At 42.8% G+C, this 26,391-nt stretch overlaps 3 protein-coding genes across 5 annotated transcripts in view; 1 reads left to right on the plus strand and 2 right to left on the minus strand.

The window, feature by feature from the left end:
- The first annotated feature begins 316 nt into the window (after nucleotides 1-316).
- LOC110498948 (neurotrypsin) overlaps nucleotides 317-26,391 on the plus strand; it is a 40,791-nt gene continuing 14,716 nt past the window's right edge. The window contains exons 1-2 of the mRNA XM_036955741.2: nucleotides 317-608; nucleotides 13,665-13,707. Coding sequence (XP_036811636.2) covers nucleotides 471-608; nucleotides 13,665-13,707 — 181 coding nt within the window. The 5' untranslated portion in view covers nucleotides 317-470. The remainder of the gene's footprint in view (nucleotides 609-13,664; nucleotides 13,708-26,391) is intronic.
- LOC110498946 (E3 ubiquitin-protein ligase TRIM21) lies at nucleotides 14,883-19,562 on the minus strand. Its single transcript, XM_021575686.3, has 2 exons — nucleotides 19,180-19,562; nucleotides 14,883-16,952 (listed from the first exon to the last, which is right to left on the minus strand). Exon 2 carries the CDS (start codon nucleotides 16,948-16,950, stop codon nucleotides 15,298-15,300), a length of 1,653 nt encoding a protein of 550 aa, XP_021431361.2. The 5' UTR covers nucleotides 16,951-16,952; nucleotides 19,180-19,562; the 3' UTR covers nucleotides 14,883-15,297.
- On the minus strand, nucleotides 22,377-24,607 carry LOC110498947 (E3 ubiquitin-protein ligase TRIM21). 3 transcript variants are annotated; one of them, XM_036955742.2, is made up of 2 exons: nucleotides 24,447-24,607; nucleotides 22,377-24,255 (listed from the first exon to the last, which is right to left on the minus strand). In XM_036955742.2, the coding sequence occupies exon 2, from the start codon at nucleotides 24,251-24,253 to the stop codon at nucleotides 22,613-22,615; it is 1,641 nt and encodes a 546-aa protein (XP_036811637.1). In that variant the 5' UTR covers nucleotides 24,254-24,255; nucleotides 24,447-24,607; the 3' UTR covers nucleotides 22,377-22,612. The 3 variants fall into 3 exon arrangements, with proteins under 3 accessions (XP_036811637.1, XP_021431362.2, XP_090068456.1); XM_021575687.3 differs by having other exon boundaries at nucleotides 24,357-24,587; XM_090212330.1 differs by having other exon boundaries at nucleotides 24,345-24,576.

Raw genomic sequence — 26,391 nt, forward strand, 5'->3', positions numbered from 1 at the left:
CTACCACTTCACAGTTGAGCCGTTGTTGCTCCTAGATGTTTCCACTTCACAATAACAGCACTTGCAGTTGACCAGGGCAGCTCTAGCATGGCAGAAATTTGAACTGACTTGTTGAAAAGGTGGCATCCTATGACAGTGCCACGTTGAAAGTCACTGAGCTCTTCTACTGCCACTGCATGTCTATGGAGATTGCATGGCTGTGGGCTAGATTTTATACACTTGTCAGCAACGGTTGTGGCTGAAAGCTGAATCCACTCATTTGAAGAGGTGTCCACATACTTTTGTATATATAGTGTAGATGTATGTGTTTGTTTCTGTTCAGTAGAAGAAATGTGTGTGTTCTTCCATCACATCGAGAGAGATAGAGAGCACGCGAGCGAGAGGGAGAGAGATAGAGAGCAAATGAGCCAGAGACAGAGCTCTCTTGGCATCCGCTGTCGAGTCCGTTCGCGGCAGAGAATAGCGGTCTTATGGGACAGAGATGGGAGAGGTGTGCCGTTTCTTTATCAGCCTATGACACTGACACAGCGGCCAGGATGGATCTAACCACCCGGAAAATGATGCTTCTGATCGGTCTCAGCTGCCTCTGGCTCCAAGTGCTTTCAGAGGTAAGCTACTATGATCACTTGCTGTATGTGTTTAGTGGCTATAATTGCGTTCATTTTCAAGGTGCTCCCTATTTTCTCACCATTTCATGGCCAGCATGTAGCCTATGTTTACTCTTGCGGTTATCTTGGGCCGGGTCGAACTTACAAAACTGATTTAACCTAGATGAAATTAACCTGGAGAAATAGCTTACGTTAAATAAAACAACAATGGTCCTTTTTCTTTTCAAGGTGCGCCCCATTTTTTCTCCACCGACATAACGGTCATTATAGGCTAGGTGCTACACACTAAAAACAAATGGTTCAATATAGGGCCAAGTAAAGGTCCTTTGCTTATAACCATAGCAATACCCTTTTGGTTCTTCTATATGGCACCTTTTTTGAAGGTTCTATAAAGCTCTGGAACAGCTGGGTGTCTAATTGAGAACTTCTGACTTAGTCAATCATTCTCAATCGGTCCAAAATGTTCTAATGAGTCACCACCCCTACATGTTAATTATCACTAAAAGGGTAAAGGACCCTTTTTGAACTGCAAATAACCATTGACGGGCTTAAAGGGTTGTTTGGGTCAGTATGGTTCCATATATAACCATCACCGTTCCCAAAGAACCCTTGAGGAATCCTCATTTTTCAGTGTGTAGCCTACATGTCATCATGGTTGGAATCACAGTATTATGGAATATCGTATACGTTCAGTTGCGTTTTTTTATGATTTTCTATTTCAACAATACTTTATTTTAGCCTATAGCTCGGCTACGTCAAGGGGTAGAGACTAATGTGCTGGACAAAGCAGTTTGAATGTAGGTACATTCATTCCTTATTGGCGAGCGCGCACACACACGCGCATACATACACACACACACACACACACACACACACGGTTCCCTCATAACGGGCTATCACAGGAACTCGCCCCAGTGATGAACGGTAACACCACGCGCTATTGCCCTTTGTCGCAGCAATTCAATCAACCTCCCTCAGCCTTCCAACAGCGCATCTACACCATTTGCATCTACAATATGTATGATGTTGGGTTGTGGCCTGTTTATATTATAATCATAAAGCCTTATTGAGACGCAATGTAGCCCTATTGCCTATAGGATATGCTTAACTGTTGGGCCATATTCGAGGTTCTCCTTTCATACAGATCATTCAGAGTGGGTATTATATTACTGTCGAATGAATCTCTCAACGTGAATCTTTTAGATAAGGAGATTGGATGGAAATGGGGGGAGTGATGTGAGGTGGATTGTTGTTAGATTGGACACTAAAAGGCTTATTTGGGAAGGGTGGGGGATGGTTCTGACTATTTGAGCCCTTCAATGGTTCTTTGCCGTTAAGAAAAGTGTTCTTTGCTCTTTTAGCGATAATTAAAATGTATGAGCGGTGGCTCATTAGAATATTTTGGGGCGTGGTTTGCTCGCAGCTCTTTTTGTGCAATCGTGAGTGAGTGACATTACAGTTGATATCATGTGTTGAGTTACGGGAATTTACGTTGAAAAAGACTATGGTCAGTGACAGTTTCATGTATTGCCTTGTGTCATCTAAGAACAGTTGACTGAATCAGTGGTTCTCAAGTCTCTCCTCAGGGACCCAACGCTGTTGTACAGTTAGCACGTAGTACTCAATTTGTTAATTTAAACAATAATAACCCTTTAGGAATTTCAACAATATAATATGGCTAACCAGGATTAAAAGAAATGATGGTTCTTCAAAAGGATTGAAAAATGAATTTTGAGATTAGCAAAAATTCTTTAGAGAATAATTCTCCATAGAGATTATATAATGAACCATCAAAAAGGGTTCTCTTTATCCCCCAAAGGGGCTGTAACCATAGCAAACCTTTTTTGGGGGGTGCTACATATAACCTTTTATTCATGGTTATTTATAGAATCTTAGGAAAGGGTTCTTTATAGCACCATAAATCCTATAGTCCACAGGCTGTCATTGTATAGGAATTTGTTACTGGGATAAATAAGGGTAAACAAATATTCCATTTAAAACCTAATGATCTTGGTTCTTTATAGACCTTAAAAAAAAAGGTTATACATAAAGCACCTGCTTAGCAAAGACTTTTAGCTAACCCTTTACCTTTATTTAACTGGGCAAGCCAGTTAGGAACAAATTCTTATTTACAATGACGGCCTAGGAACAATGGGTTAACTGCCTTTGTTAACTGCAGAACAACAGATTTTTACCTTGTCAGCACGGGGATATGATCTAACAACTTTTCGGTTCGCTAGGCTACCATGCTAACCACTAGGCTACCTGCCACCTCAGGTAGCCTAATTCTCCTAACCTGTGACATTAATGCTGCTAACCTGCCACGAAAGGTCACTTTCGTCCGTAGCTGTGTACCATAGTCAAAACCTGTGCGGTGTGTATAGGCCATGGCTGGTTGTGACAGGGTCAGGGTCATGGGTGAAGCCATGTTTCATCCAGACCAGGGTCATTAGAAGTAGATCACCTCAGAGGCCAGATCAGCTGTGTAAACCATATGTTACAAGACACTGATTATGTGTCAATATTGTAGATTGCAATTCTCTCTAATCATCAATGCTGAGGAATTATAAACCCCTTTGGTTCCTCAAACCCTATGAGGCATATATCAATTAAGTGGTCCATCAATTAATCAGTGAATTCATCTATTTTAATGTTTTATTTTTTCTGAATAAATCAGAAGGTTTGTAATGTATTATTTATGAAACCATGTAGATACGTGAGTGTTGAGTGTGGTGTTAATGTAACAGAGCTGGTTTGGTGAATCGTGAATCAAGTGAACACGTCCATGTGAAGAGAAACCTTGCCCTGAGACCTGAAGACTTGTCAATTCCCAGAGCTATTACTTGAGCTCCGTGGGCTTGGCTGACAGTCCTGTGGTGCATATCTCTGTGTGTGTCTGTACCGGTTCTGTAACCCCGTCTCTGTGTGGCTGTGCAGTCACCTGTGCCGTGCAGATTGAAGGCTACCAGTATGTTCCAATACCAACACAATTTTACCGTTTAGAATGCATGCTCGATATACTGATTCATTCAAAGTGGTGTGCTAGTGTGGATATTGGAACAGATCAAGTAACATCTGAATGCTTCTCTATCAGTATGATAACCGTGACATTGATATGAGTGGAGATATCAGCATGTTAGATTTTCATCAGAAACTCCTGTTCACTGTATAGTATGATTAACCAGAGCAATGCCAAAGCACCCAGGACAGACTTTGGGGAAACTGTGCGAAATAACTAAATGCTCAATGTAAATCTGTGTGTGTCAGAGGCAAAGCAATGGAAGGGCCTTGCCCATAGGGTTGCCAACTGTCCCGTATTAGCCGGGATGTCCCTCATATTGGGCTAAATTGGTTTGTCCCATACCTGATCTCCCTTGTCCCATATATTCATCCAATCACAGTATAGCGTAAACGTGCCAATTCCTGCAAAGTTATTTCTGATGTTGTTCGGTCGGTTTGGCACATCAAGGAAATATGGATAAACCGGCAAAAAAAAAAAGACTGCAGCTACAACAAACAACAGGAAGCAAAAAAGCAGTGGGTTAAGGCTGTCAGTGGTGACTCGAAGAAAGCTTTCTGTACTTTATGCCGTCAGGAATTCTCATTTGGCCATGGAGGGGAGAATGACCAAACTCCGCATGCATCCACAGAAATGCACAAGAAGGCCACGCTAGCTAAAGGTGCTAGCAATATCGGCGCATTCTTCGTGACGTCTACTGCGGAGAATCTTGTTTCTCATGATTTGTGAGTCCTTCAAGTTCCTTTTGGCAAACTCCAAGTAGTCTGTCATGTGCCTTTTACTGAGGAGTGGCTTACATAAAGGCCTGATTGGTGGAGTGCTTCGAAGATGGTTGTTCTTCTGGAATGTTCTCAAATCTCCACAGAGGAACTCTGGAGCTGTATCAGAGTGACCTTTGGGTTCTTGCTCACCTCCCTGACCAAGGTCCTTCTCCCACGATTGCTCAGTTTGTCCGGATGGCCAGCTCTAGGAAGAGTCTTGGTGGTTCCAAAATTCTTCCATTTAAGAATGATGGAGGCGAATGTGTTCTTGTGGACCTTCAAGACTACAGACCTTTTTTGGTACCCTTCCCCAGATCTGTGCCCCGACACAATCATGTCTCAGAGCTCTACGGACAATTCCTTCAACCTCATGGCTTGGTTTTTGCTCTGAAATGCACTGTCAACTGTGGGAACCTATATAGACAGATGTGTGCCTTTCTAAATCATGTCCAATCAATTGAATTTACCACAGGTGGACTCCAATCAAGTTGTAGAAACAGCTCAAGGATTATCAATGAAAACAGGATGTACCAGAGCTCAATTTCAATTCTCAGAGCAAAGTCGGAAGTTTACATACACTTAGGTTGGAGTCATTAAAACTCGCTTTTCAACCACTCCACAAATGTCTTGTTAACAAAATATAGTTTTGGCAAGTCGGTTAGGACATCTACTTTGTGCATGACACAAGTAATTTTTCCAACAATTGTTTGCAGACAGATTATTTCATTTATAATTCACTGTATCACAATTCCAGTGGGTCAGAAGTTTACATACACTAAGTTGACTGTGCCTTTAAACAGCTTGGAATATTCCAGAAAATTATGTCATGGCTTTGGAAGCTTCTGATAGGCTAATTGACATAATTCGAGTCAATTGGAAATGTACCTGTAGATGTATTTCAAGGCCTATCTTCAAACTCAGTGCCTCTTTGCTTGACATCATCGGAAAATCAAAAGAAATCAGCCAAGACCTCAGAAAATAATTGTAGACCTCCACAAGTCTGGTTCATCCTTGAGAGCAATTTCCAAACACCTGAAGGTACCACATTCATATGTACAAACAATAGTACGCAAGAATAAACACCATGGGACCACGCAGCCATCATACTGCTCAGAAAGGAGACGCGTTCTGTCTCCTACAGATGAATGTCATTGTTGTGAAAAGTGCAGTGAACAGCATAGAACCTTGTGAAGATGCTGGAGGAAACAGGTACAAAAGTATCTATATCCACAGTAAAACAAGTCCTAAATAGACTTAACCTGAAAGGCTGCTCAGCAAGGAAGAAGTCACTGCTCCAAAACCGCCATAAAAAAAAGGTTTGCAACTGCACGTACTTTTTGAAACAAAAATATAATTGTTTGGCCATAATGACCGTCGTTATGTTTGGAGGAAAAAGGAAAAAGGGGGGGCTTGCAAGCCGAAGAACACCATCCTAACTGTGAAGCACGGGGGTGGCAGTATCATGTTGTGGGGGTGCTTTGCTGCAGGAGGGACTGGTGCACTTCACAAAATAGATAGCATCATGAGGTAGGAAAATTATGTGGATATATTGAAGCAACATCTCAAGAGGAATCTCAGTCAGGAAGTTAAAGCTTGGTTGCAAATGGGTCTTCCAAATGGACAATGACCCCAAGCATACTTGCAAAGTTGTGGCAAAAGGACTTAAGGACAACAAAGTCAAGATATTGGAGAGGCCATCACAAAGCCCTGACTTCAATCCTATAGAAAATATGTGGGCTGAACTGAAAAAGCGTGTGCGAGCAGGGAGGCCTACAAACCTGACTCAGTTACTCCAGCTCTGTCAGGAGGAATTGGCCAAAATTCAACCAATTTATTGTGGGAAGCTTGTGGAAGGCTACTCGAAACGTTTGACCCAAGTTAAACAATTTAATGGCAATGCTACCAAATACTAATTGAGTGTATGTCAACTTCTGAACCACTAGGAGTGTGATGAAAGAAATAAAGGCTGAAATAAATCATTCTCTCTACTATTATTTAGACATTTCACATTCTTCAAATAAAGTGGTGATCCTAACTGACCTAAGACAGGGAATTTTTACTAGAATTAAATGTCAGGAATTGGGAAAAACTGAGTTTAAATGTATTTGGCTAAGGTGTATGTAAACTTCCGACTACAACTGTATATAAATAAGGTATTTCAGTGTTTTTTTGTTGTTGTTTTTCCCCCCAAAAGAATTACCTTGTCATTATGTGATGTTGTGTGTATATTGATGAGGGGAAAAATAATTTAATCCATTTTAGAATAAGGCTGTAACGTAACAAAATGTTTTTAAAAAGTCAAGGAGTCTGAATTCTTTTGGAATGCACTGTATATTTAGTTCATTTATCAGCTGCTCTCATCACACCGTTGTACCATTACACTTCTGATACCAATGCAAGGTGAAAGGGGGCCACAAAATTGTGAACCGCTGTAAAAAAAAAAAAAAAAATGGTATAGAATTTAAAAAAAACATTTTGACAATACATATTACAGTTCTCGAAAGTTTCTTATTACAAAACAGTGTAGTTCATCCCAGCGTTATACAAATGACAAAATACTCAGAAGTCATTTAAATATAAATTTAAAATGCATGTAACAAAAATGCTGCCCATATCTGGCGGCAGCGGCCTGTCTGCCAGGGTCTAGGACTTTTGCACTGAAATAATCACTTCAGGCCCCATGTGATCACTATCATAACTCTGTTATGGATGCTGAATTTACCCTGTTCATTCAGAAACTGCACCGAAAAGGAATTCCCATCCCTTATTGAGGTTTTGGACAGCTGCAGCCCTGACATTTTCCCTAACATCAATAGACTACTAAGGGCCATCATTGCCCTTCTTATGACTTCATGTAGTGTTGAGAGACTCTTCTAAACTACAAACCAGATCAAAACATCCATCAGATCTTGCATGCTGACTGCACATCTCAACAATCTAGCACTGTTGTACTTTGAAAGGGAACACAGTGACTCTTGTTGTTGACTGTCATGAAATAATCTCCATCTTTAACCAAGCCTACACACTACAACACGTGGGTTCCTCAAGGGAAGGGTGATGGTTCTATTTTTATTTATTTATTTTATTTAACCTTTATTTAACCAGGTAGGCAAGTTGAGAACAAGTTCTCATTTACAACTGCGACCTGGCCAAGATAAAGCAAAGCAGTTCAACACATATAACAACACCGAGTTACACATAGAGTAAAACAAACATACAGTCAATACAATAATACAGTAGAAAAATATGTCTATATACAATGTGAGCAAATGAGGTGAGATAAGGGAAGTAAAGGCAATAAATAGGCCATGGTGGCGAAGTAAATACAATATAGCAATTAAAACACTGGAATGGTAGATTTGACAGTAGATGAGTGTGCAAAGTAGAAATACTGGGGTGCAAAGGAGCAAAATAAATAAATAAATACAGTAGAGGAAGAGGTAGTTGTTAGTGTTTCCAGTTTCAGAGATTTTTGTAGTTCGTTCCAGTCATTTTCAGCAGAGAACTGAAAGTAGAGGCGGCCAAAGGAGGAATTGGCTTTGGGGGTGACAAGTGAGATATAAATGCTGGAACGCGTGCTACTGGTGGGTGCAGCTATGGTGACCAGCGAGCAGAGATAAGGCGACATTACCTAGCAGGGTCTTGTAGATGACCTGGAGCCAGTGGGTTTGGCGACGAGTATGAAGCGAGGGCTAGCCGACGAGAGCGTACAGGTCGCAGTGGTGGGTAGTATATGGGGCTTTGGTGACAAAACGGATGGCACCGTGATATACTGCATCCAATTTGTTGAGTAGGGTGTTGGAGGCTCTTTTGTAAATGACATCGCCAAAGTCGAGGATCAGTAAGATGGTCAGTTTTACGAGGATATGTTTGGCAGCATGAGTGAAGGATGCTTTGTTGCAAAATAGGAAGCCAATTCTAGATTTAACTTTGGATTGGAGATGTTTGACGTGAGTCTGGAAGGAGAGTTTACAGCCTAACCAGACACCTAGGTATTTGTAGTTGTCCACATATTCTAAGTCGGAAACATCCAGAGTAGTGATGCTGGACGGGCGGGCAGGTGCAGGCAGTTATCGGTTGAAGAGCATGCATTTAGTTTATTTGTATTTAAGAGCAGTTGGAGGCCACGGAAGGAGAGTTGTATGGCATTGAAGCTCGTCTGGAGGGTTGTTAACACAGTGTCCAAAGAAGGGCCAGATGTATACAGAATGGTGTCGTCTGCGTAGAGGTGGATCAGAGACTCACCAGCAGCAAGAGCGACATCATTGATATATACAGAGAAGCGAGTCTGCCCAATAATTGAACCCTGTGGAACCCTCATAGAGACTGCCAGAGGCCCGGACAACAGTCACTCAGATTTGACACACTGAACTCTGTCAGATAAGTAGTTGGTGAACCAGGCGAGGCAATCATTTGAGAAACCAAGGCTATTTAGTCTGCCGATGAGGATGTGGTGATTGGCAGAGTCGAAAGCCTTGGCCATGTCAATGAATATGTCTGCACAGTATTGTTTCTTATCGATGTTGGTTAAAATATCGTTTTGTACCTTGAGCGTGGCTGAGGTGCACCCATGACCAGCTTGGAAACCGGATTGCATAGCGGAGAAGGTACGGTGGGATTCGAAATGGTCGGTGATCTTTTTTTTAACTTGGCTTTCGAAGAACTTAGAAAGGCAAGGTAGGATAGATATAGGTCTGTAGCAGTTTGTGTCAAGAGTGTTCCCCCCCTTTAAAGAGGGGGATAACCGCAGCTGCTTTCCAATCTTTGGGAATCTCAGATCACACGAAAGAGAGGTTGAACAGGCTAGTAATAGGGGTGGAACCACACTGATCATAAGAACCCTTTGAGCCCTTCAATGGTTATTTGCTTTTCAAAAAAGGGTTCTTTCCTCTTATAATGATAGATAATTACACTGGACCTTCTACAAACTGGAAACAACATATCTTGAGGCCGCATTTGTTTTAGCTGGGGACTTTAATGAAGCATTTTTGAGGAAAACGCTGCCAAAGTTCTATCAACACATTGCGCTTCAAAACTCTTGAACATTGTTACTCTCCCTTCCGTGATTGCTACAAGGCCCTCCCCCGCCCTCCCTTTGGCAAATCAGATCAGGACTCCATTCTGCTCCTCCCTTCCTATAGGCAGAAACTCAAACAGGAATTACCCGTGCTAAGGTCTATTTAACGCTGGACTGACCAATCGGAATCCATGCTTTTGTTCTGATTACACGGAATGGGATATGTTCCAGGTTGCCTCTGAGAATAACATTGATGTATACACTGACACAGTGACTGAGTTCATCAGGAAGTGTATAGGGGATGTTGTTCCCACTGTGACTATTAAAACCTACCCAAACCAAAAAATGTGGATAGATGACAGCATTCGTGCAAAACTGAAAGCGCAAACGACCACATTTAACCATGGCAAGGTGTCTGGGAATATGGTTGAATACAAACACTGCAGTTATGCCCTCCGTAAGGCAATCAAACAGGCTAAACGTCAGTACAGAGACAAAGTGGATTACAAAGGGAAAACTAGCTACGCCGTGACACCGCCACCTTGCTTCCAAACAAGCTAAACACCTTCTTCGCCCGCCCACACAGTGGCCCGCTCCCGAGGACTGTGGGCTCTCGTTCTCTGTGACCGATGTGAGTAAGACTTTTAAGCTTGTTAATTAACCCTTGCAAGGATACCGACCCAGACGGCATCCCTAGCCGCGTCCTCAGAGCATACGCAGACCAGCTGGCTGGAGCGTTTACTGACATATTCAATCTCTCCCTATCCCAGTCTGCTGTCCCCACTTGCTTCACGATGACCACCATTGTTCCTGTACCCTATGCCATCTGGACGAGAGGAATACAGTACCTACGTACGAATGCTGTTCATTGACTTCGTTCAGCCTTCAACACCGTAGTACCCTCCAATCTCATCATTAAGTTTGGGGCCCAGGGTCTGAACCCCGCACTGTGCAACTGGGTTCTGGACGGGCCGCCCCAAGGTGCTGAAGGTAGGAAACAACACCTCTACTACGCTGATCCTCAACACAGGGGCCCCACAAGGGTGCGTGCTCAGACCCATCCTGTACTCCCTGTTCACCCATGACAGCGTGGCCACGCATCTTTCCAACTCAATCATCAAGTTTGCAGACAACACAACAGTAGTAGGCCTGATTACCAACAATGATGAGATAGCCTACAGCGAGGAGGTGAGGTCCCTGGCGGAGTGGTGCATCAAGGTGCATCAAAGCTGGGGCCGAGAGACTGATAAACAGCTTCTATCTCAAGGCCATCAGACTGTTAAATAGCAATCACTAGCCAGCCTCCACCCAGTACCCTGCCCTGAACTTAGTCACTGTCACTAGCCGGCTACCACCCGGTCACTCAACCCTGCACCTTAAAGACTGTTGCCCTATGTACATAGACATGGAATCACTGGTCACTTTAAAAATGTTTACATACTGTTTTACTAATTTCATATGTATATAATGTATTCTACTGTATTCTAGTTAATGCCACTCCGACATTGCTCATCCTAATATTTATATATTTCTTAATTCCATTGTTTTACTTTTAGATTGTATGAATTGTTGTGAATTGTAGATACTACTGCACTGTTGGAGCTAGGAACACAAGCATTTAGCAATAACATCTGCTAAGTAAGTGTATGCAACCAATAAAATTGGGTTTGATTTGATTAAAATGTAGGGGCGGTGGCTAATTAGAATTTTTGGGGGGATGGTTTGTTGTCTGCTCTTTTTTGTACAACTGTGAGTGAGTACCATCCCAGTTGATCTAATCTGCTGTGTTATGATATTACATGTTATATATGACAATGGCTGGTGATGGTGCCTTGTGACAGACTCATGTATGGCCTCGTGACAATTGAGAACAGTTGATTAAGTCAGTAGTTCTTAGTTCTCTCCTTGGGGACCCTTAGTGATGGGGAAATTAAGCTTCCTGAAGCATTGAGGTTTTCCAGCCAATGGGTGTTGAAAATAGGTTAATTACGCAAGGCTTTGAGCGACACAGTGTTCACTAGTGGCACATGCTGGTGTTATAGATGATGCCCCACACCCCGTAGCGCACGTGTGGGACGAAGCTTCGGACGTCATTGATCACGTGTTTCTGATAAAGTGATACAGGTATCGGCACACTGCTTTGAAGTACACTGCTTAGCAATTTCGACGCATGCCTCGGAGCTCTGGCATCAAACATGACATCACTAGGGACCCCCAGCCATTCCAGAGCAACTTGTTAATAAACACAATTATAAAACCTATGGAATTTTAACAATATAATATGGCTATTAAATCAGAACAACAAAACCAGTATGGTTTTACAAAGAACCTATGATATTGAGAATGGTTCTATAAAGAATCTTTCTCCATACAGGTTCTATTAAGAACCATCGAAAACGGTTCTATATTGCCCCAAAAAGGGTTGTAACCATAGCGGAACCCTTTTTTTGGTTCTATATAGAACCTTTTTTTAATGGTTCTTTATCGAACCTTAGGAAAGGGTTCTTCATAGCACCATTCAGGTTTCAGTTAGAACCTTATGAGCATGGTTCTTAATAGAACCTTCAAAAAACGGTTCCATATACTGTAGCACCAAAAAGGGTTCTGCTATGGTTAGAAGCCAATTAACCCTTTTTGGAATCATTTGCCTAGTGCTGTAAAACATGAAAAACACAAGAAAGATAAGCCTGTATACTGTTTATTTATGATTTAGCCTAGTGTTGTCATGCCAATCTTGGTAGTCCAGGCCTATACTGTATGTGTTTGATTCAAAGTGAGCTACAATGGAAGTCAAGATGAAGAGGGTGAAACATTTATAGATGTTATCTGAGTCCTCTTTTATTCAGTATCAGCAGAAACAGGGGCCTCCCGAGCCTCGCAGCAGTCTAAGGCACTGCATCGCAGTGCTTGAGGTGTCACTACAGCCCCGGTTTCGATCGTGACCAGGTGTCCTATAGGGTGATGCACAATTGGCCCAGCGTCGTCCTGTTTAGGGGAGGGTTTGGCCCGGGGGGGCTTTACTTGGCTCATCGCGCTCTAGCGACTTCTTGTGGCAGGCCGGGCGCATGCAGGCTGACTTCAGTCGTCAGTTGAACGGTGTTTCCTCCGACACATTGGTGCAGCTGGCTTCCAGGTTAAGCTGCAGGTGTTAAAAAAGCGTGGTTTGGCAGGTAATGTTTCGAAGGACGCATGACTCGACCTTCGCTTCTCCAGAGCCCATTGGGGAGCGATGAGACAAGATCATAATTGGATTGCAATTGGATATCACAAAATTGGGAAGAAAAAGGGTGTAAAATACCATACATATATATATATATATATATATATAACCGAGTTTTAGACAGTTTCAGATGATATCTGACAGAATGCTGTGTAGTGCAGTCTTTTAGAGTCACATAAACCAGGTCAGAGTCAAGAGGAGAGAAGGAAATGGAGGAAATTCTCTGACTATTTCTGATTAACTATATATATATATATATATATATATATATATATATATATATATATATATATATATATATATATATATATTTTTAACCTTTATTTAACTAGGCAAGTCAGTTAAGAACAAATTCTTATTTTCAATGACGGCCTAGGAACAGTGGGTTAACTGCCTGTTCAGGGGCAGAACAACAGTACAACGCTCTAACCACTAGGCTACCCTGCCGTACATAGTATCAGCAGAAACAGTCAGAGAATTTCCTCCATTTCCTTCTCTCCTCTCGACTCTGACCTGGTTTCTGTGACTCTAAGAGACTGCACTACACAGCATTCTGTCAGATATCATCTGAAACTGTCTAAAACTCGGTTATTCAGTACCAGAGGAGGCTGGTGGAAGGAAGGAGCTATAGGAGGATGGGCTCATTGTATCAGCTGGAATGGAATTAATGGAACGGTATAAAAAAAAACATCAAACATATGGAACATGTGAACATATGGTTCCATTTATTCCATTACAGCAATTACAACACTCCTAAAGCTCCTCACACCAGCCTCCACTGTTCAGTACCCAGGCCTCTGTGTTCTGTATGCTTGTGTGTCTGTAATGTTTGTCTATGTGACTGGTAGGGATTTCACCTGCATCATCGGCACGCCACAAGACAAGCCCACTGAGCTAAAGCCTGTAACAGGCTTCGGGTCTTAGGCAAGGTCATGGGGGTCTATATCGAATTGATTTGTTCTGTAACAGATATGATGTGAAACATTGACAGTAGGTTGTGTTATCTGAAACTATGTCTGATGTGTTCCTCTTCTCTCAGGTGGTAGCTGATGACAGTTATTTAAACGAGGTGCAAAACACAGGTAGGTCACCTCTCGCCTCAGGTCACCTCTCGCCTCTTCTTCCTGTTCCCTGATCTATTTCTTTGTGTTCTATAAAATGTGCCATATCTTCTTCCCCCACTCATATTCTCTCCATTCCTACTCTCACTCCTCACGTTCTTATAACCTATTTTCCCCTCCTCCTATATCCCCCATCTCTATTCTCTCTCTCTCTCTCTCTCTCTCTCTCTCTCTCTCTCTCTCTCTCTCTCTCTCTCTCTCTCTCTCTCTCTCTCTCTCTCTCTCTCTCTCTCTCTCTCTCTCTCTCTCTCTCTCTCTCTCTCTCTCTCTCTCTCTCTCTCTCTCTCTCTCTCTCCTCTCTCTCTCTCTCTCTCTCTCTCTCTCTCTCTCTCTCTCTCTCTCTCTCTCTCTCTCTCTCTCTCTCTCTCTCTCTCTCTCTCTCTCTCTCTCTCTCTCTCTCTCTCTCTCTCTCTCTCTCTCTCTCTCTCTCTCTCTCTCTCTCTCTCTCTCTCTCTCTCTCTCTCTCTCTGTGGTTGTGATCTGGGTGGGGTTCTCTCTCTCTCTCACTAGCAAAGACCAGCCAATTCATAATTTCTGGCCTCAATCCAAGTGCTCAAAATCCACAGAAGCACACACACACAAGCACCCAAATCTCTACAGTGCTGCTGATTAATTGAGGCCTTTGAATGTTGTCACATCAAGGAAAAGAAACCCTGCCCCAACATCTGGCCAATCAGACAGCATGATAATCTGTAAGGCCCTCCTTGGCTTTGTTAGCGTACAGTACATCAGTGTGCTTTATTATTGTGTAGCTGATGTTGTAGGTATGAGTGTGTCTCGTGTTTGTATGCACTGCCGGCATGTGTGTGAGGACAGACACATACCCACCCCCATATGGCTCAGCTCTGCACGTGTGAACCGTGTCAAATACTCATTGTGGCGGGGGAATGGATTATGGGAGCTGAGAGAATGAGTGTTCCTGTGGTGATGGTTCCCATAGCGATGGAGGAGAGTCTGGTTGTCGTAGCAACACAGAGTGTTGGTTTCCCTAGCAATCAGTGTGTGACTAGGATGTTATGAGTTCATTTGGGTTTAGGTCAAATCTTTTGAGATCTGGCAGGGTCCATCAAACAAGAAGGCAACTAAAAAACATGATTTCCTTCGAAACAGCACATATTTCCAAATCATACGCAAGATTATTCTAAAATGTATTTCACACATGGTCTCACCACACTTGATAGAAAAAAGGAAAAATGATCAAATAACCAAAATGATCAGGTTAAAACACATCAGAAACATCTGATGTAAAAGATAAGGTGAAAGTAAATTACAACTCCTCTGTACTTTCAGTATGTTACAAACACTTAGACACACCTCTACAATTTAACACACCATTACATGCAACTACATCATATTATATCAAAGACATTACTCCCATCAACACATTTTACAATTCCATTAATGTATGTATGTTTTCTTTCAAGTGCCTAATTGAATAACACAGTCTGACAAATGACCAAATCATCATTAGGTTATACGGTCACATCTCTGACTGACAGCATTATGAATACATATGACACTATAAGCGCTGTGACCTTATTGGATCACTATTTATTCTGTGTGATTGACAGTAGAGATGACCAATGAGGCAGTGTTTTTACCACCAGCATTACCACCCGAGTTGAAGTATGTATAGAGGTTCTCGGTGAAGTTGCAGCTAGTGAAAGAGTGGATGTGAGATCTGGCCTTTACATCATAAAAGGAGACTAGACCCTCCTCATAATCCACAAACACCCCCACTTTTTGGGGTGTCGGGGGCTTGCCGGAGAAGAAGGGCAGGTAGAAGAGGTTATCGTACATGTTTGCACAATACCAATGCCGGTGGTACCCACTCTTCAGACCCAGAGTCCAGAATCCATTCTCAGGGGTCAGTGGAAGCCAGCCCTTCCTGTTGGTGGACTTTCTAGCCACCCCTAACCTCCACCAAGTCTTCCCCTCTACCTGCACCTCATAGTAGAATCTCCCAGAGGAGAATTCATTCTTTCCCAGGATAGAGGGATTATAATCAAACCTCTCAGGGTTGTTAGGAAGTTTCTTTAGTACGTCTCCCAGTGTCACTTGTTTTCCGTCCTCAGACACGTTGAGGTACGGAAATGCTGTATCAGGGTCCAGAGTCACATCCACTGCGTACTGCTGTATCCTCTTCAGCTTGATGTCAGGCAACTTCTCGATCTCATTATGAAGTGCCTCCTCTAGTTGAGACACAACTCTCCTCACATTCTTCACATGTAGGTAGTAGTGAACACTGATCTCAGACCAGTCCTTGGTGAATGTGGGGGTGCACAGGGATGGGGAACTCTGGAGGAGGTGGAGGTGGTCCTCGGTGTGTGAGAGCTGCTCCAGCTCGGTGCGTCTTCTCTTAAGCTCGGTAATTTCTTGCTCCAGCTCGTTAATCAGCCCTTTAGCCCGCCTGTCTTCGGCTTTCTGCTTCTCCTCAATCTCCACAATGAGCTCAGCCTGGCTTCTCTCAATGGAACGCACCAGAGCATTGAAGACTTTCACACTGTCTTCTTTCTCTCTCTCTGCAACTGTCTTGCTGAGCTCTACAGAGTCTTTGATCTCCCTAACCTTCTGCCAGCGGTCATGGATCATCTGCCGCATTTGGGCTATGGAGTTCCGCAGTTGAGCCTTCTTCTTTCCAAACTCTTCCTCTAGAGGCACGGTGTGGTGAGTCTTGTGGTCTGTCTCAGTGCAGAACTGACACACGCACGTTTGGTCAGTCCTACAGAACAGCTCCAGGAGTCTGTCGTGCTTCTTACACAACCTGTCTTCCAGGTTCTCCACAGGGTCGATCAGCTTGTGTCTTTTCAGACCTGCAACTCTCTGATGAGGCTGCAAGTGAATCTCACAGTAAGAGGTCAGACACTCCAGGCAGGACTTCAGGGCTTTAAGCTTTCTCCCAGTGCAGAGATCACAGGCCACTTCTCCGGGCTCGGCAGGGGACAAATCTCTGTCTCTGTCACTCATTCTTTTGAAATGATCTGCAACATTTCTCAGTGTTGTGTTGGTCTTTAACTCTGGTCTTTTGTAGAAAGTATGCTTACACAGTGGACAATGGCTCCGGCCAGTGGTATCCCAGTATCCACTAATACAGGCCTTGCAGAAGTTGTGTCCACATGGAATGGAGACTGGCTCAGTGAACACATCCAGACAGATGGAGCACTGGAACTGATCTTCAGACAGGAAACTGCTAGAGGACGCCATTTCTGCAACACAAAGAGCAAGAGCAACCATATAATTATGTTCTGGAAGGAGTACAACCACAATTCAGTCTCCTTTTATCCAGACGAGGAAGAGTTTAAAAAGATGATGGATTCAGGAAGAATATACTTTACACTAACCAACAGTATATAATATAATACCGATAAATGAATCAGTCAGATTTACACATTTCCATCAGATATTCCCGGTTTAAAGAAGTGACCCAGTAGTGATTTACAGTGCCTTGCGAAAGTATTCGGCCCCCTTGAACTTTGCGACCTTTTGCCACATTTCAGGCTTCAAACATAAAGATATAAAACTGTATTTTTTTGTGAAGAATCAACAACAAGTGGGACACAATCATGAAGTGGAACGACATTTATTGGATATTTCAAACTTTTTTAACAAATCAAAAACTGAAAAATTGGGCGTGCAAAGTTATTCAGCCCCTTTACTTTCAGTGCAGCAAACTCTCTCCAGAAGTTCAGTGAGGATCTCTGAATGATCCAATGTTGACCTAAATGACTAATGATGATAAATACAATCCACCTGTGTGTAATCAAGTCTCCGTATAAATGCACCTGCACTGTGATAGTCTCAGAGGTCCGTTAAAAGCGCAGAGAGCATCATGAAGAACAAGGAACACACCAGGCAGGTCCGAGATACTGTTGTGAAGAAGTTTAAAGCCGGATTTGGATACAAAAATATTTCCCAAGCTTTAAACATCCCAAGGAGCACTGTGCAAGCGATAATGTTGAAATGGAAGGAGTATCAGACCACTGCAAATCTACCAAGACCTGGCCGTCCCTCTAAACTTTCAGCTCATACAAGGAGAAGACTGATCAGAGATGCAGCCAAGAGGCCCATGATCACTCTGGATGAACTGCAGAGATCTACAGCTGAGGTGGGAGACTCTGTCCATAGGACAACAATCAGTCGTATATTGCACACATCTGGCCTTTATGGAAGAGTGGCAAGAAGAAAGCCATTTCTTAAAGATATCCATAAAAAGTGTTGTTTAAAGTTTGCCACAAGCCACCTGGGAGACACACCAAACATGTGGAAGAAGGTGCTCTGGTCAGATGAAACCAAAATGGAACTTTTTGGCAACAATGCAAAACGTTATGTTTGGCGTAAAAGCAACACAGCTGAACACACCATCCCCACTGTCAAACATGGTGGTGGCAGCATCATGGTTTGGGCCTGCTTTTCTTCAGCAGGGACAGGGAAGATGGTTAAAATTGATGGGAAGATGGATGGAGCCAAATACAGGACCATTCTGGAAGAAAACCTGATGGAGTCTGCAAAAGACCTGAGACTGGGACGGAGATTTGTCTTCCAACAATACAATGATCCAAAACATAAAGCAAAATCTACAATGGAATGGTTCAAAAATAAACATATCCAGGTGTTAGAATGGCCAAGTCAAAGTCCAGACCAGAATCCAATCGAGAATCTGTGGAAAGAACTGAAAACTGCTGTTCACAAATGCTCTCCATCCAACCTCACTGAGCTCGAGCTGTTTTGCAAGGAGGAATGGGAAAAAATTTCAGTCTCTCGATGTGCAAAACTGATAGAGACATACCCCAAGCGACTTACAGCTGTAATCGCAGCAAAAGGTGGCGCTACAAAGTATTAACTTAAGGGGGCTGAATAATTTTGCACGCCCAATTTTTCAGTTTTTGATTTGTTAAAAAAGTTTGAAATATCCAATAAATGTCGTTCCACTTCATGATTGTGTCCCACTTGTTGGTGATTCTTCACAAAAAAATACAGTTTTATATCTTTATGTTTGAAGCCTGAAATGTGGCAAAAGGTCGCAAAGTTCAAGGGGGCCAAATACTTTCGCAAGGCACTGTATAAACTATATACTGTAGTGAATGTTAGAACTGTTCTGTTCGTTCTCCTGTTTGTAGACTGAGTTTTGTGGTTGTGAACGAAATAGTTGTCATACTCTGTTGTGACTATCTGTTTTTGCATGTCTTTCCCTGAGACATGTACAACAAAATTGACTTCTGTGGTCAATGAAATGTAATTCCAGGAAAATGTAATAAACGGATACAATAAATCATCTTCATAAAATTCCTCTAATATTGTTGACAGAGATCATGGCTTTTAGCCAAGGGCGTAGCACGTGAATACAGCTGAGGAAAACAGGAAGCACAACGATTCTGGTAGAAATAAGCCATACCTGTTCGGGTAAACCCTCCCTCCAACTCGATCAGTACTTACTTGAGTTTGCTTGTGCCTTCTATTTCTTTATGAAAGGTGGACTCTGTGCAGGCTGCAACAGTGTTGCTATCTTCGCGAGCAGGAACGTGCTTGTTACCGTGTGCAGTTTCCTGCTCTCAATTGAACTCTGACTTCAGCAAAGTGTCATCTCGTAACTCCTCCCTGCTCCTACTTCCCTATAGTAGGGAAGGTGTGTCATTAGCTTTAATCGACCATAGTTATTTGCTTGAAAGTATACTGAAAAACAAAAAAAGGTTCAGAAATGCTCATTAACTCGTGGAGTACAATGGAACGGAGGATGAAGAGAAAGAAGGAGAGGGAAGTGTAATGAGATGAGCAGAAGGAAGAGACGGTGTGTACAGTAGGAGGAAGTATAGCACAGTAGTTTGTTTCATACAGGCCTCTACTATCGGCTGTGATATTCCCCAGAGATGATAGGTCAGTTTTATATAAGCCTCTACTATCGGCTGTGATATTCCCCAGAGATGATAGGTCAGTTTTATACAGGCCTCTACTATCGGCTGTGATATTCCCCAGAGATGATAGGTCAGTTTTATACAGGCCTCTACTATCGGCTGTGATATTCCCCAGAGATGATAGGTCAGTTTTATATAAGCCTCTACTATCGGCTGTGATATTCCCCAGAGATGATAGGTCAGTTTTATATAAGCCTCTACTATCGGCTGTGATATTCCCCAGAGATGATAGGTCAGTTTTATACAGGCCTCTACTATCGGCTGTGATATTCCCCAGAGATGATAGGTCAGTTTTATATAAACCTCTACTATCGGCTGTGATATTCCCCAGAGATGATAGGTCAGTTTTATATAAGCCTCTACTATCGGCTGTGATATTCCCCAGAGATGATAGGTCAGTTTTATACAGGCCTCTACTATCGGCTGTGATATTCCCCAGAGATGATAGGTCAGTTTTATATAAGCCTCTACTATCGGCTGTGATATTCCCCAGAGATGATAGGTCAGTTTTATATAAGCCTCTACTATCGGCTGTGATATTCCCCAGAGATGATAGGTCAGTTTTATATAAGCCTCTACTATCGGCTGTGATATTCCCCAGAGATGATAGGTCAGTTTTATACAGGCCTCTACTATCGGCTGTGATATTCCCCAGAGATGATAGGTCAGTTTTATATAAGCCTCTACTATCGGCTGTGATATTCCCCAGAGATGATAGGTCAGTTTTATATAAACCTCTACTATCGGCTGTGATATTCCCCAGAGATGATAGGTCAGTTTTATATAAGCCTCTACTATCGGCTGTGATATTCCCCAGAGATGATAGGTCAGTTTTATACAGGCCTCTACTATCGGCTGTGATATTCCCCAGAGATGATAGGTCAGTTTTATACAGGCCTCTACTATCGGCTGTGATATTCCCCAGAGATGATAGGTCAGTTTTATATAAGCCTCTACTATCGGCTGTGATATTCCCCAGAGATGATAGGTCAGTTTTATATAAGCCTCTACTATCGGCTGTGATATTCCCCAGAGATGATAGGTCAGTTTTATACAGGCCTCTACTATCGGCTGTGATATTCCCCAGAGATGATAGGTCAGTTTTATATAAACCTCTACTATCGGCTGTGATATTCCCCAGAGATGATAGGTCAGTTTTATATAAGCCTCTACTATCGGCTGTGATATTCCCCAGAGATGATAGGTCAGTTTTATACAGGCCTCTACTATCGGCTGTGATATTCCCCAGAGATGATAGGTCAGTTTTATATAAGCCTCTACTATCGGCTGTGATATTCCCCAGAGATGATAGGTCAGTTTTATATAAGCCTCTACTATCGGCTGTGATATTCCCCAGAGATGATAGGTCAGTTTTATATAAGCCTCTACTATCGGCTGTGATATTCCCCAGAGATGATAGGTCAGTTTTATACAGGCCTCTACTATCGGCTGTGATATTCCCCAGAGATGATAGGTCAGTTTTATATAAGCCTCTACTATCGGCTGTGATATTCCCCAGAGATGATAGGTCAGTTTTATATAAGCCTCTACTATCGGCTGTGATATTCCCCAGAGATGATAGGTCAGTTTTATATAAGCCTCTACTATCGGCTGTGATATTCCCCAGAGATGATAGGTCAGTTTTATATAAGCCTCTACTATCGGCTGTGATATTCCCCAGAGATGATAGGTCAGTTTTATATAAGCCTCTACTATCGGCTGTGATATTCCCCAGAGATGATAGGTCAGTTTTATATAAGCCTCTACTATCGGCTGTGATATTCCCCAGAGATGATAGGTCAGTTTTATATAAGCCTCTACTATCGGCTGTGATATTCCCCAGAGATGATAGGTCAGTTTTATACAAGCCTCTACTATCGGCTGTGATATTCCCCAGAGATGATAGGTCAGTTTTATATAAGCCTCTACTATCGGCTGTGATATTCCCCAGAGATGATAGGTCAGTTTTATACAGGCCTCTACTATCGGCTGTGATATTCCCCAGAGATGATAGGTCAGTTTTATATAAGCCTCTACTATCGGCTGTGATATTCCCCAGAGATGATAGGTCAGTTTTATATAAGCCTCTACTATCGGCTGTGATATTCCCCAGAGATGATAGGTCAGTTTTATACAAGCCTCTACTATCGGCTGTGATATTCCCCAGAGATGATAGGTCAGTTTTATATAAGCCTCTACTATCGGCTGTGATATTCCCCAGAGATGATAGGTCAGTTTTATACAGGCCTCTACTATCGGCTGTGATATTCCCCAGAGATGATAGGTCAGTTTTATATAAGCCTCTACTATCGGCTGTGATATTCCCCAGAGATGATAGGTCAGTTTTATACAGGCCTCTACTATCGGCTGTGATATTCCCCAGAGATGATAGGTCAGTTTTATACAAGCCTCTACTATCGGCTGTGATATTCCCCAGAGATGATAGGTCAGTTTTATACAGGCCTCTACTATCGGCTGTGATATTCCCCAGAGATGATAGGTCAGTTTTATACAGGCCTCTACTATCGGCTGTGATATTCCCCAGAGATGATAGGTCAGTTTTATACAGGCCTCTACTATCGGCTGTGATATTCCCCAGAGATGATAGGTCAGTTTTATACAGGCCTCTACTATCGGCTGTGATATTCCCCAGAGATGATAGGTCAGTTTTATACAGGCCTCTACTATCGGCTGTGATATTCCCCAGAGATGATAGGTCAGTTTTGGCATTTAGTGGATTTATTGAGTCTTTTAAGGTTGTCTGGCAGTAAGCCAATACAAAAATACAAAAAACGATTCAGTACACCCAATATTCCAACACAGTACACCCCCATTATCTTACACAGCACATACATAGCCCACACTATAATACATTAGATTATTTACTCATCATTGCATGATAAAATTATATCAACAAACTAATTGCACATAAAATGTGCTAAATTACGACATTTTATTCAGTCTGTGTGATTGACAGGACAGATGACCAATGGGGCTGAGTTTGGACCCTCAGAATTATTACAAGGGTTGAAATACGGATAGAGTTTCTCAGTGAAGGTGTTGCCAGTGAAAGAGTAGATATGAGACCTGGCCTCCACATTGTAGAAGGAGATCTGACCCTCCTCATAATCCACAAACACCCCCACCTTCTGGAGCTTCTCTCTCAGGAAAATGGGGACACGAGTATAGTTGCAGGCCTGGTACTTATTTTTACCTCTCATATACACAGTCCACCGTCCACCCTCAGGGCTCTCAGTTGTAGGTTCTTTTCTCATGATGGACTCTTTGGCCACTCCAAAAATCCACTCAATCTTCCCCTTTACCTGCACCTCATAGTAGAATCCCCCTGAGGAGAAGCCCTCCTTTCCCAGGACAGAGAATAAATAATCAAACCTCTTTGGGTTGTCAGTGAGAAGCTGTGGTCCTTGTTCATATCTCACTTGTTTCCTGTCCTCAGACAGGATGAGACAGCGATGTGCTGTATCAGGGTCTAGAGTCACATCCACTGCACACCTCTGCATCCTCATCAGCTCGGCATCACACAACTTCTCCATCTCTTTGATAACTGTCTCCTCCAGCTGAGACAAAGTTCTCCTCATGATCCCTGCACACAGTGCACTGTGAACACTGATCTCAGACCAGTCCTTGGTGTTAGTGGGGGGGCTCAGGGATAGGGAGCTTTGGAGGAGGTGGAGGTGATCCTCAGTGTGTGAGAGCTGCTTCAGCTCAGTGCTTCTCCTCAGTAGCTCATTAATTTCCTGCTCCAGCTCTTTAATGAACCCTTCAGCCCGCATCTCTGCTACTTTCTGCTTCTCCTCAACCACCTCAATGAGCTCAGCCTGGCTTCTCTCAATGGAGCGCACCAGATTAGAGAAGATCTGCACGCTGTCCGCTATCGCTCTCTCTGTGTCTCTCTTCCTAAACTGTACTAAGTGTTTGATCTTCTGAACCTTCTGCAGTCGCTGCTGGATCATCTGCTGCACTTGTGCCTCCGTCTTCCCAAGCTGAGCCTTCCTCTCTCCACACTCTTCCTCTAGAGGGACAATGTGGTGAGTCTTGTGGTCTGTCTCAGTACAGAACTGACACACGCATGTCTGGTCAGTCCTACAGAACAGCTCCAGGAGTCTGCCGTGCTTCTTACACAACCTGTCTTCCAGGTTCTCCACAGGGTCGATCAGCTTGTGCCTCTTCATGCCTGTAACTCTCTGATGAGGCTGCAGGTGAATTTCACAGAATGAGGTCAGACACTCCAGGCAAGACTTCAGGGCCTTGAGCTTCGTCCCAGTGCAGACATCACAGGCCACTTCTCCAGACTCTGTAAGACTTTGGTTTGGGCTGCCGGGAGCTTCCACTTGAACTGACCTCCTGAACTGAGCAGCCATCTCAGAAATGAAGGTATTGACGAGAAGCTCAGGTCTCGTGAAGAACTTATGCTTACACATTGGACACTGGCACAGGTCAGTGGTATCCCAGTATTTGCTGATACAGACCTTGCAGAAGTTGTGTCCACATGGAGTGGAAACGGGCTCAGTGAACATATCCAGACAAATAGAGCACTGGAACTGATCTTCAGACAGGAAACATCTAGGGGACGCCATTTCTGGAACACAACAGAACAAACACATCAAAAGACGTGCTAGAATGTGTCAGCATTTAGACAGTAAACTTTGTACTTGTCCTTTTTCTCACTCTCATAGTGACCTTGGTGTCTTCAGTTCAGTTCCCACTCTCACTCACAAGGTTTTGCTATCTCCCTATTAAGCATCTTCACCATCTCCTCTCGCTACTCACCCGAGTGTTTGTTATTCCCTTTTATATCTCTATGAAAGGTAGACTGTCAGCTGCAGTGTTCTTTTTGGGAGTTGCTGGAGAAAGTTTGTTTCTGTGTGCAGATACCAGCTCTATATTTAACTTTCACTTCAGCAAAGTGACATCATTTAACTCCACCCTGCTCTGCTCTTTGCAAATATTTGCCCTTAAAGGGACAGAGTTGATATTTTACCAGCCTGTCTAAAGTCTCTTCTGATGTTTTTCCTCACATCATTTTGTATTGTAATTTGCTGATTATTCGAATCAGCTGTGTAGTTGTAGGGCAAAAAAACAAAATGTGCTCCCCTTGTGGTCCCGAGGACCGTGTTTGGGAAACCATGCTCTATCGTGTGTGGGATGTCATCTAATATAATAATTTAGCTGCTACAAATTCTTGATTGAAGCCTTGGGTAATGAACCTGTTTACGACACAATTGTCTGGAAAGCCTCAATGCTTCAGGAAGCTTCATTTTCCCATCACTATTTCATACCAGAACGCCGAGGAATGTGTGTGTCAAAAAAGTAGTTTACTTCAAAGCAGTGTGTCGATGCCTGTATCTGTCAGAGTCGTGTGTATAGGTGGCAGGGAAGTCAGGAGCAGGAGAATCAAACTTAGTGGAATGGAGTTGTTTAATAACTTTAAACAAAACATAACTCCAAAACTATGAATAATATAAAACAAAGTGGGTACGAGGTCGCGCACCAATACAAACAACACGAAATCTGAACAACAAAGAATCTCTGACAAAGACATGAGGGGAAAAAGAGGGTTAAATACATAACAGGTAATGAATGGGATTGAAACCAGGTGTGTAGGAAGACAAGACCAAACCAATGGAAAATGAAAAATGGATCAATGATGGCTAGAGAACCGGTGACGTCGACTGCCGAGCACCGCCCGAACAAGGAGAGGCATCGACTTTGACAGAAGTCGTGACAGTATCACTTTATCAGAACCATGTGATCAATGACATCCAAAGCTTATTTTTGTCAAACAACTACCTGATTGGTTTGGTAGAAGACAAAAAGGCTACCCTGCGCAGGCGCTACGGTGTGTGGGACATCATCTATAATAATTTGGCTGATCTAAATTCTTTTGACAAGCAGGTGCCGCTAGTGTACACTGTGTTGCTCAAAGCCTCAAGCAATGAAAAGTTTCAAACACAATTGGCTGGGCCTTAATGCTTCAAGAAGCTTTGTTTCCCCATCACTAGTAAATACTACATCACTTAATTTGCATATACCCTGCCCATTCCCCTCCCCAATAATCCCAATTTGTGCCACACGTAAGTGAAAGACCTACATAACCATAAGGTTATAGAAAAGAACAGAAGTGTGAAGTTCTACCTACAGGTTATGGACATTTTTTTAAGGAGAAAGCCCCAAACTTCCATGTCAAATATAATAAATCACTTTAGTAATTACTACAGTAATGTCCCCAAAAACACTATAGTAATTATTACAGTAAACCAAAACACTACAGTAAATATTACGGTATACTACAGTTTGCAAAAACACTACAGTAAATACTATAGTATATATTTATATTTTTTACTACAGTATTTATGCTATAGTAAACTAGAGAAAACACTACAGTGAATACTATAGTATTCCGACCGTAGTATACACTACAATATTTTTCCATGTGGGTCCCTCTCCTTTTTTCTCTCTTCCTCTTCCAGATTGGAATGAGGTATGATGGGTAAGGGCTACAGCCTCTGGAAAGAGAGAGAGAGAGAGAGTGTGTGTGTGTGTGTGTGTGTGTGTGTGTGTGTGTGTGTGTGTGTGTGTGTGTGTGTGTGTGTGTGTGTGTGTGTGTGTGTGTGTGTGTGTGTGTGTGTGTGTGTGTGCGTGCGTGCGTGCGTGCGTGTGCGTGCGTGTGCGCGCGTGCATGGCATGATTAGATGATGTTCAAGGACAGCCAAGC

This window comes from Oncorhynchus mykiss, chromosome 20 (genome assembly GCF_057628025.1).
Source record: "Oncorhynchus mykiss isolate SJ-2025 chromosome 20, ASM5762802v1, whole genome shotgun sequence".
NCBI classification, from domain to species: Eukaryota; Metazoa; Chordata; class Actinopteri; order Salmoniformes; family Salmonidae; genus Oncorhynchus; species Oncorhynchus mykiss.

Excerpts from the sequence above, each read along its gene's own strand:
- LOC110498946 (XM_021575686.3), bottom strand. The coding sequence starts at position 16,950 with ATGGCGTCCTCTAGCAGTTTCCTGTCTGAAGATCAGTTCCAGTGCTCC.
- LOC110498947 (XM_036955742.2), bottom strand. The coding sequence starts at position 24,253 with ATGGCGTCCCCTAGATGTTTCCTGTCTGAAGATCAGTTCCAGTGCTCT.